Raw genomic sequence first — 10,694 nt, 5'->3', positions numbered from 1 at the left:
ATTCAACTAATTCGGAGAAAAGACTCAAAAACAGTCAACACTTACTTTATAAAACAGCCACGAATAAATGCTAAAATGCTAATATTCAATACGGCATTTTAATGGTCCATACCCTAGTTTAAACATGCTTTTTACAGCCTTTTTGCAAATCAAATTAAATAATGATCCCAAATGGGGATCATCATATATAAAGATAAATAAATCTGTACGGCAGTTTAAAATCATAAATAAAATGTAATGCTATGGGAAGAGGTTCCCAGCCACTCTAGAAATTGAAAGAAATCCATGACCTTACATTTGCCAACTCTGATTTTTATGTAACAGCAAAAGAAAATTCCAACAAAAATTCTTAGGGTAATTTTGGTAGCATATATGAAGGTAAACACATCTTAGAGACTCTAGCATTCAAAAATCCTTCCATTGAGTGTCTTTCTCATACACACATCAAGCGATGAATCTTCCGAAGGGTTTTTGTCATTGCTCCCTTCACATCCTTGTTCCGCAGTGTATAGATGACAGGGTTCATCATGGGGATAAAAATGCCATAAAGGAGAGACGTGAACTTGCCCTTATCCTGAGAGTAGTTGTTGCTGGGCTGGATATAGGCGAAGATGGCTGTGCCATAGAACAGGGAGACCACGATGAAGTGGGAGCCACAGGTCCCAAAGGCTTTGCGCTTTCCCGCGGCAGACTTAATTCTTAAGATGGCGCTCACGATCTTACTATAGGAGAATATTATTAATGAAATAGGTATGAGAACAGTAATAACACTGGCAACGAAGATCTCAGACTCTGTGCTACTGGTGTCGACGCAGATGATCTTGATCAGTGCAGGAATCTCACAAAGGAAATGGTCTATTTTGTTCCTCCCACATACTGGTAAAAGGAATATGAGCACCGTCTGCACCAAGGAGTTGGAAAAACCAAAGATCCATGAAGCAGAAGCCATCAGGGCACACAGACGAGAATGCATGATGACAGTGTAGTGGAGAGGCCTGCACACAGCGGCATAGCGGTCATAGGCCATGACCCCTAAGAGTATGCATTCTGTGCATCCCAACCCTAAAAAGATGAAAAACTGAGCAACACAACCAGCATAAGAGATAGATTTATCAGGTCCACTGAGATTATACAGAAACTGAGGGACAGAGCTGGTAGTATAACACAAGTCTAAAAAGCTTAAGTTAGAGAGGAAAAAGTACATTGGGGTGTGGAGATTTGGGTCCAGGTAGGACAATGTAATGATGGTGGTGTTCCCGAGCAGTGTGAAGATATAAAGTATTAAAAGAACCACAAAAAGGACGAGCTCCAGTTGAGGCCTGTCACAGTACCCTAGTAGGATATATCCAGTGAAAGAACTCCCATTGTTCTGTTCCATCCTTTATCAGAACTTATCTCCTGTCATGAGAAAGCATTGAGCAATTTTTATAAAGTATCTTCAGGAGTGAGAAGTAGTAGTATAAGCAGTGCCCAGACAATGCTGTGCCCTGCATTTTGATCCCTTATAACCCCACAAAACCAACACAAAAGGTGAGAGGGAATTCCAATAAAACAGAGTTGAGGTAGTCCATCATGGGAAGAGTTTTAGCCCTGGGGCCAGAGCATTGGTAGCTTGTTTACCTTATAATTGGCCAGACCTGAGTTTGATCCCTGAGTGCAGAGCTAGGAGTAAGCCCTAAACACTGCTGGGTGTAGCCCAAAAACATACAAAAAGTTTTAGCTCTGATTTAACTATTGGATAAGTTAGGAGTTAACTAAGTTAACTATTGGACAAGTTAGGAGCTAGGAGTAAGCCCTAAACACTGCTGGGTGTAGCCCAAAAACAAATAAGTTTCAGCTCTGCTTTATCTATTGCATAATTGGGTTGGAGCGATAGCACAGCAGGTAGGGTGTTTGCCTTGCATGAGGCCGACCCAGGTTCGATTCCTCACTCCTCTTGGAGAGCCTGGTAAGCCACCGAGAGTATCCCACCCATGTGGCAGACCCTGACAAGCTACCCGTGGTGTATTCGATATGCCAAACACAGTAACAACAAGTCTCACAATGTAGACATTATTGGTGCCTGCTCTAGCAAATCAGTGAACAATGGGACGACAGTGCAACAGTGCTATTGAATAAGTGATACCTTAGTAGAACTGACATATCAACTTAGTTCTACTTTATCACAAGAAGTGTTATTATTGACATTTTATATAAGAAAATTGAACAGTGGGTTTGAGCAATAGCAAAGCGGGTAGGGTATTTGCCTTGCACACAGCCGACCTGGGTTCTATTCCCAGCATCCCATCTCATGGTCCCCTGAGCACTGCAAGGGGTAATTCCTGAGTGCAGAGCCAGGAGTAACCCCTGTGCATCGCCAGGTGTGATCCAAAAAGTAAAAAGAAAATTGAAGAGTAGAAATATATTAGGATCAATTATAGACATGAAATGTATGGTTCATGTAGAGCTTAATAGAATTTAATGTATCTAGACTATGTGTCTATTTTAAAGGAAATGGAAATGATGAGAAAAACAGAGAGCAAGATCTGAAAAAATAAGGACCTACAGAGAGGGGAGTTTTAAATGTTTATTTTATATTTCTCACAGGCAAAAAAGGAAATAGAAGATAATCTCTATTTAAAAATCACAAATTCATAACCTTGAATACACTCAAACAGGGAATTAAATCGCATTCAAAATATCACTTGGAATATTATGTAGCAGTAATAAAAGATGAATCATGCAGTTCACTGTAACATAGACAGAACTGGAGGGTGTGATGTTAAGTAAAATAAGTCAGAGAGAGGATAAGTACCAGATGATCTCACTCATCTGTGGAGTAGGTTTCACTAAACAAATGAATTGACAGTGCTGGACCATGACAAACTCTTGCCACAGGAACACAAAACTGCTTACTGGAAGGGAGGGAACAGACTAGAGGTGATTTAGTAGCATTGATGGTCAAGGCTCATAAGTACTTTGGGAACGGTGAGGTGCCGTAATTTTCCATACTAAGCCATAAACTTTAACAATACTGTAACTACCTGACCTCTAATAAATTTTAACATATATGTCTATCACTAATAGTGATTTATATATAACTTTAACTCTTTTTTTCTCATTGCTCCAAATAATCTACTATGTTTTCATGCTACCCTGATCTTCTGTAGGGTATTTATAAGTGAACATTCTGACAGAACCTGAAAATACCATCATTTAGCTACACTAACCATTGTCCTCAAGATGTCTACAGCTACAATAGCAATTTAGGAAGAACTCTTAAAATTCATTGACTATACATAGTCACTTTGAATAAGAACTCAAAAATCCAGTAACCAACAATTGCCTTTTCTTCTGATTTCATTTTCACATAGTACTTACAATAGGATTTATGGAATTCCTGATGGAGGTGAGATTATAGCCTAAGAAAATTTTATCAATTGAAACATGTATTAATTTATCCAGTTGCATAATCTAAATTCAAAAAGTAGGCATTATGTTATTCCCTAAGATAAAATGCTTCAACAGATAAATGTACAGAGATATTCATACATGTACAGTCATATCAATCACAGGTCAAAGATATACACATAAAATTTAAAGGAAATATAAAGAAATGAATATATAAAATAATAGTTCAGTACCATAAAAGCTAAAAGACAATCCCACCATTAGTTAATTTATATCTGTATCTTTCTGGGAGCTCTCTAGAAGAATTACTTACACAGCCCAAATATTGCCAACAATAAGGTTTAGGAATTAGCATTTCATCCAGCTACTTCAGACTCACAAGCACAGTCATACAACAAAATAAATGGCATCAGTTCACTGGATACTATACTCATATGTTTACGCATCAAGTAATTTTTAATCATTCTAAGAATTTTTAAATTTTTTTTAATGAATCACTTTGAGACAGACCCTTACAAAGTGTTCATGATTAGGTTTCAGTCATACAGTGTTCCAACACCCATCCCTCCACCAGCACACATTTCCAAGCACCAGTGTCCCATGTTTCCCTCCTACAACCCCCCACACCCCCACAGCCTGCCTCTATGACTCTCTCTCCTCTCTCTGACTCTCTCTGTCTCTGTCTCTCTCTCTCTCTTCATTTTGGGCATTGTGGTTTGCAATACAGATTCTGAAAGGTTATCAGGAATATCCCTTTACCTATGTTTAGCACTCAGTTCTTATTCAACGTGATCATTTACAGTTTATTCTAAGGATTCTTAAAATATTAATCAGGTTTAGATATAGATGTGTGAAAATAGTATAATATTGACTAACATACATGTTAATAAAACCTGAATAAGAAAAGTGATAAGCAGTTAGTGGTAGGAGCAGACTTAGAAAATTTTCCATTACAGACATAATGGACATAATTGACATTCTCAAATAATTTAGTTACAAGGGAAATAACCAAGAAGAACTAATTGTATGTATAAAGGTATACATCGTGAAAGTTCAACACATCACATTAAACAAATCTAACTTATAGTGAAACCTACACGAAGAGTATAAAAGAGAACATTATATGTCTGGCAAAGTAACAAAGTCTATTGTCTAGTCCTTGGGTCTTAAGGATTATAATCCCCTGCCTGTCCCCGACCCTCTGCACCCCACCAAGAGGTTCCCTTTCATCTGAGAACTACTTACTGACAAAAGAAACAGATGTGAACCTAGTAGCCAATACTCACATAATGAACAGAGTTTGGATGGCACGCTAGTCAGAGAATAACAGAGGTCACTAAAATCACAGCAGCATGCACAGTGCTCATGAGATGATAAAAACACATCTTATCAGTGTCACCCCATGTAAACATTGTCATTTGCCTCTATCATAGGATACTAGCCATTCAGACCACAGTTTCTCTTCCTGTACCTTTTTCTTTTCAAATCAGCATTCTCTATCAGTTGAAGAATAATCACTTCTTGTTAATAATCAACTCAAAATATAGATTTTTTGATACAGTATCTTCAGGGTGGAATCTCTTTATTGTAATCTTCAGTCTAACATTTTGAAGTCTCCACTGATATTTTAAGTAGTTCTGTACCTCTCTAAGAGAAGAAAGAAAACCTTAAAATTACATATGCTGAGAACTGAGGCTGTTTGGGGGTGATGGGCCAGTGATGGAATCTGTGAGACAGACCCTGACAGATTGGTGGAGAGAGTGTGGGGCACCTCTGCCACCGCACAACAGTGCTCCAATACCACTGTGAACTATAATACCTCAACAAAAATTTAGAACAATTTTAAAATAACATTCAAGTTTTTAACCAACAGACACATACAATAAAGTTCAAGACAGAATAAATATTGAAAAAAGTTATCAAAACAAAGAAGCCAGAGAAAGAATGGAAGAATCTAATCTAATACTTAGGCTTTCCCTTTTACATTAAAACATACTATTATTCTATCACTGAAAAGCATGTTTTATGGACAATTAAATATGCTCTATATTTAGACTATTTTCCAAATGTATGTATAGAGGATTGATCAATGTACTATAGTAAAATAAAATTTCTGGGATCAATAACTGACTTCTAAAATGAATCCAATTTAGTTCTTTAACTTGAAGCTTTTCTGTAATCTACTCCTGCCCGATGATAAATGCAAATAACGGTGGGTATTGGTCTAAATACAGTTTCTACAGAACATAAACCTAAATTGCCTATTGCTAAATTAACACGGAGACTGAATTTCATTCCATTCACTGATATATATTCACCCTTCCTATGGGTCTTAAACGCTTTTCCTACCTCATTTCCAAATTGCTACCTTATATAGTACAGAGATGCATCCCGGACATGAGCGTTCAGGAGTCAGGCCATATGGAGAGAGTAGAAAGGTTAATTATACCGGCACTGGATTATGCAGAACCTTTTCTTAAGTAGGAGGCCACCTTCTCAGGCTGACTTCACATATCTTCACATGGTAGAATGGCCTGTACTCTGCTTCTAGGTGATATGAGTTGTGAAAAACAATGTCACACTCTCACTACTATTTCCCCAAAACAGTGCCTATATGACAGAGAGATCCTTATGGGCAACAGGATACAGTGACATGAAACTGCACCATGAATGGGCTGCACAGGGCAAGGACCAAACCTGTTTACCTGTGGGAAGTCTCTGGGGATGTATCTCCTGTACTGCTAATTAGCTGGTTTCACCAAGCTGTCCAGAGGTTTACTATCTGTTCTATAATGTCATATACTTCACAGAGGATAGATCATTCCTTAAACTTGACAGTTACCTTAATCTCATACCTAAATAATTTCACTCTTTTTAAAATCATCATTTTTTCTCACATTTAAAATATAATTTAAAAATGGCTATAAATAAATAAGAATCTTGACTGAATTAAAATTGTTAGATTGGAGCAGGAGAGATAGTTCAGTGGGTAGGGCGCTTTCCCTGCACAAGGCCAACTCAGGTTCGACCCTCAGCATCCCAGATGGTCCCCCGAGCCCCTTCAGGAGTGATTCCTGGCATAGAGACAAAGAGCAAGCCTTGAGCACTGCCAGCGTGTGGCCCAAAACCCAAAAATAAATAAAATTCAAAATTAAGTTAAATTTTAACATTAAAAACTTAAATTTAATTAAAATGCAAGAGAATCTCTAGGGTCAAAAGATGCACCACAGACTGGAAGGAATAGCTTGTCCACCACTCAACTGGCAAATGTTGATATAAAGCACTTATAAAACTCAGCAAGAAAGAAACAAACTACTCCATCAAAAAATGAGAAGAGACGAACAGACATTTCTTTTAAATTTATTTTTAATATATATTAAATTTAATTTTTATTGTACCACCGTGAGATACAGTTACAAGCTTTTTGTGTTTGAGTTACAATCATACAATGTTCAAACACCCATCCCTCCTCCAGTGCACATTTCCCACCACAAATCTCCCCAGTATACCCTGCCTTTCACACCCTCCCCTGCCTCCCTGGCAGACAACTTCCCCCATTCTGTCTCTCTCTACTTTTGGGCATTAAGGTTTGCAGTACAGATACCGAGAGGCCATAACATTTGGTCCTCTATGTACTTTCGGCATACTCAAATGAATCTCTCTTCTAAACTTATCTCTCCAACCATCATTTTCTTAGTGATCCCTTCTCTATTCCAGCTGCCTTCTCCCCCTCCCCCCACCCCACTTATGAGGCAGGCTTCCAACTATGGGGCAATCTTCCTGGCTCTTGTGTCTACTGTCCTAGGGGGTCAGTCTCATGTTATGTTATTCTATACTCCACAAATGAGTGCAGTCTTTCTGTGTCTGTCCCTCTCTTTCTGACTCATTTCACTTAGCATGATACTCTCTATGTCTATCCACTTGTAAGCAAATTTCATGACTTCATCTTTTCTAACAGCTGCATAGTATTCCATTGTGTAGATGCACCAAAGTTTCTTTAACCAGTCATCTGTTCTCTGGCACTGGAGTTGTTTCCAGATTCTGGCTATTGTGAACAATGCTGCAATGAACATAAAGGTACAAATACTACTGTGCTTTTTTGTAACTTCGGGATATATTCCCAGAAATAATAATGTGGGGTCATATGGAAGCTCAATTTCTAGTTTTTGAAGGAATGTCTATATTGTTTTCTAGAAAAACTGGACCAGTCAGCATCCACATCAACAGTGAAAGGGTGTCCCTTTTCCCCACATCCACATAAATACTGGTTGCTTTTGTTCTCTTGAATGTGTGCCAGTCTCTGTGGTGAGAGATAATAACTCGTTGTTGTTTTGATCTGCATCTCACTAATGATTAGCAATGTGGATTATTTTTTGTGTGCCTTTTGGCCACTTGTATTTCTTTTCTGAGGAAGATTTTGTTCATTTCCTCTCCTCATTTTTTGATGGGGTTGGAGATTTTTTATTGAAATATTCTATTAGTATTTTGTATATCCTGGATAATAATCCTTTGTCAGATGGGTATTGGGTAAATATTCTTTCCCATTCTGTGGATTCTTTCCCATTCTGTGGGCTCTCTCTTTATTTTAGTCACTGTTTCTCTTGAAGTGCAGAAGCTTCTTAGTTTGATGTAATCCCATTTGTTTATGTTTGTTTCCACTTGCTGGGTCAGTGGTATTTCACCCTTAAAGACGCTTTCAGCTTCAATGTCATGGAGGTTTCTGCCTACATTTTCCTCCATGTACTTTATGGATTCATGGAGCAGACATTTCTTTAAAGAATGTATATGGATGCTCAACAGGCACCTGAAAAGATGCTCTTACCATTTATCATCTTATCCTATGTCAAATCAAAACAACAATGAAATATCATTTCATACCATTAAGACTAGTATACATTAAAAATAACAAAAACATGAATGTAATCAAAGTAAAGTGAAAGTAAAGTGAAATTTACCAATTACACATGCGGGGTGGGGCTGGGGAAGTGGGTGGAAGGGGGGGAGGTATACTGTGATTCTTGGTGGTGGAATATGTGCACTGGTGAAGGGATGGGTGTTCGAGTATTGTATAACTGAGACTTAAACCTGAAAGCTTTGTAACTTTCTACATGGTGATTCAATAAAAGAATAAATTAATTTAAAAAAATAACAAAAATGAACTGTGCTGGTGCGGATGTGGGAAAAAAGAATCATCATCCACTGTTGGTGGAAATGTCAACCGGTTCAAGCTATTTGGAAAAAAATATGGTCTCTCCTCAAAAAACTAATAATTGAACTTCCAGATAATCAACAATTCCATTTTTGACATCTAACCTAAGGGCCCAAAAACACTACTTTTAAAAGACTTTTGTACCCCCTCTCTTCACTGCAGCACTACCCATGATGACCCAGATCTGGAAATAACACAAAGTATCCAAAACCAAATGACTGGATTGTTGGAGCCTGACCAGAGTCACAAGGAAGTTCGGGGGATGCTGCCCTGAAAGCAAGACCATGTCAAAGTTGCAAACATATAGGAACTCTGAATGAACTGGTCTGGGGTCAGCATGTCCAATGCAGCCACTCTTTGTTATAAATTAATTGTGCAATGCTTGGATAAAAGTTAAATATATACTTTATTGGACTATTGTGTAAGCTTGCATAGATTTTGATGTGGAACTTATGGGAAGTGGGCTGTAAAGATTTACAAGGTGGTCTGAAATGCTTCATTATGAATGCTGTGTGTCAAGAGACTATAAGATAATATGTACTTTAAGACCTTACATATTTTGATCTTATGTACTCTGAGGGGCTGGAGCAATAGTGCAGTGAGCAGGGTGTTTGCCTTGCACTCAGCCAACCCTGGTTCAATTCCTCTGCCCTTCTTGGAGAGCCCGAAAAGCTACTGAGAGTATCCCACCTACATGGCAGAGACTGGAAAACTTCCCATGGCATTTTCGATATGCCAAACATAGTAACAACAAGTCTCACAAAGAAGACATTACTGGGGCACGCTCAAGCAAATCGATGAGCAACTGGATGACAGTGATGCAATGATACAGTGATGTACTCTGAGGTATGCTAGATGTTTTGATCATTAACCCAATAAAAGGAGGCTGCAACAGCCAATCGGTGCCAAATGGCCTAGGTGGGCTTTGGCCCTCTGTGTTGCACTTAGTACAATAACTTAGATATGGAAGCAACTCAGACATCCAATAGCAGATGCATAGTGGAATGATTTAGCTCTATATACAAGTCACAGAGTCAACAACACTGAAAATGTGAGATTCAAATGATCACAAACCAACTTAAAAATGTTCCTGTCAAGGTAGCACTCTGGGAAGCTGGGAAGGCTGCTAGAATACTATAGAAAACTCAGCTATCAACAACTTTACAAATCACAATTCTCTAATAATTTTTTAAAAAATAATGCTTCTCATGATCTGAAATCTCCAGGTTCTCATGGAGTCTGTTATGGGCTATCCCACCCATCTGCCTGTTCTTCCAGAGCCTCACATCCAGGAACTGCCTTAGGCCAAATAAGCTCATTAACAGGCCATCATTCAGGGACTCATAAATAAGTCTTAAAAGACATAAACAAGTTGCAGAGATGCTTCCAGATCCAGTATCAGGCTGAGTCATCAAGGGAACCCATAATCACTGTCCACTTAAAAATTTCACTCCAGGGGGCTGGAGCAATAGCACAGTGGGTAGGGCATTTGCCTTGCAAGCGGCCAACCCGGGTTTGAATCCCAGCATCCCATATGGTCCCCTGAGCACCGCCAGGGGTGATTCCTGAGTGCATGAGCCAGGAGTAACCCCTGTGCATCGCCGAATTAAAAAAAAATTCACTCCAACTGTAGTACCCCATTCAAAAATTTTGAATTCCTGGAGCATGCTGCTGCATGGCATCTCAAACTGATGAACCAGGGTGGCACACCAGATTAGATGGGCTATAAAGTAGAAGGCAACCAATCTCAAGAAAATATAAACACACAAGACTTAACTTGTAACAACATGTTAGTAATGTCTTCTACAAGGGTTTAATGGCTCAATGGTGAGATAAAACAATATTCACACACCTTTCTCTAAGGAAATATTTTTTAATCAGTTTTAGCGCATAAAAACGAGCAACATAAAATAAGTCATTCAGAAACTGCTATAGGGGCAGGCTTGAGGAATGGTTTGGAAAATTGGAAATAATAATGGTGGGAAAGTGCACTGGTGTTGGAATATTGAATGTAATAAATCATGAAAAAATTATGAAAATAAAATAATAAAATAAATACAAATGAATAAAAATTTAAATGTTACTGTAAAAATTT

General features: G+C 38.3%; 1 protein-coding gene across 1 annotated transcript; it reads right to left on the bottom strand.

The window, feature by feature from the left end:
• Positions 1-433: 433 nt before the first annotated feature.
• LOC129402495 (putative olfactory receptor 2B8) lies at positions 434-1,378 on the bottom strand. The gene has a single exon (XM_055129269.1). It carries the CDS (start codon positions 1,376-1,378, stop codon positions 434-436), a length of 945 nt encoding a protein of 314 aa, XP_054985244.1.
• Between the last annotated feature and the right edge of the window lie 9,316 nt (positions 1,379-10,694).

The sequence above is a fragment of the Sorex araneus genome, chromosome 2 (assembly GCF_027595985.1).
Source record: "Sorex araneus isolate mSorAra2 chromosome 2, mSorAra2.pri, whole genome shotgun sequence".
Taxonomy (NCBI): Eukaryota; Metazoa; Chordata; class Mammalia; order Eulipotyphla; family Soricidae; genus Sorex; species Sorex araneus.
The sequence above is the reverse complement of the archived record's forward strand: the minus strand, read 5'-3'. Positions and strand labels throughout refer to the sequence as shown.

Excerpts from the sequence above, each read along its gene's own strand:
- LOC129402495 (XM_055129269.1), bottom strand. The coding sequence starts at position 1,378 with ATGGAACAGAACAATGGGAGTTCTTTCACTGGATATATCCTACTAGGG.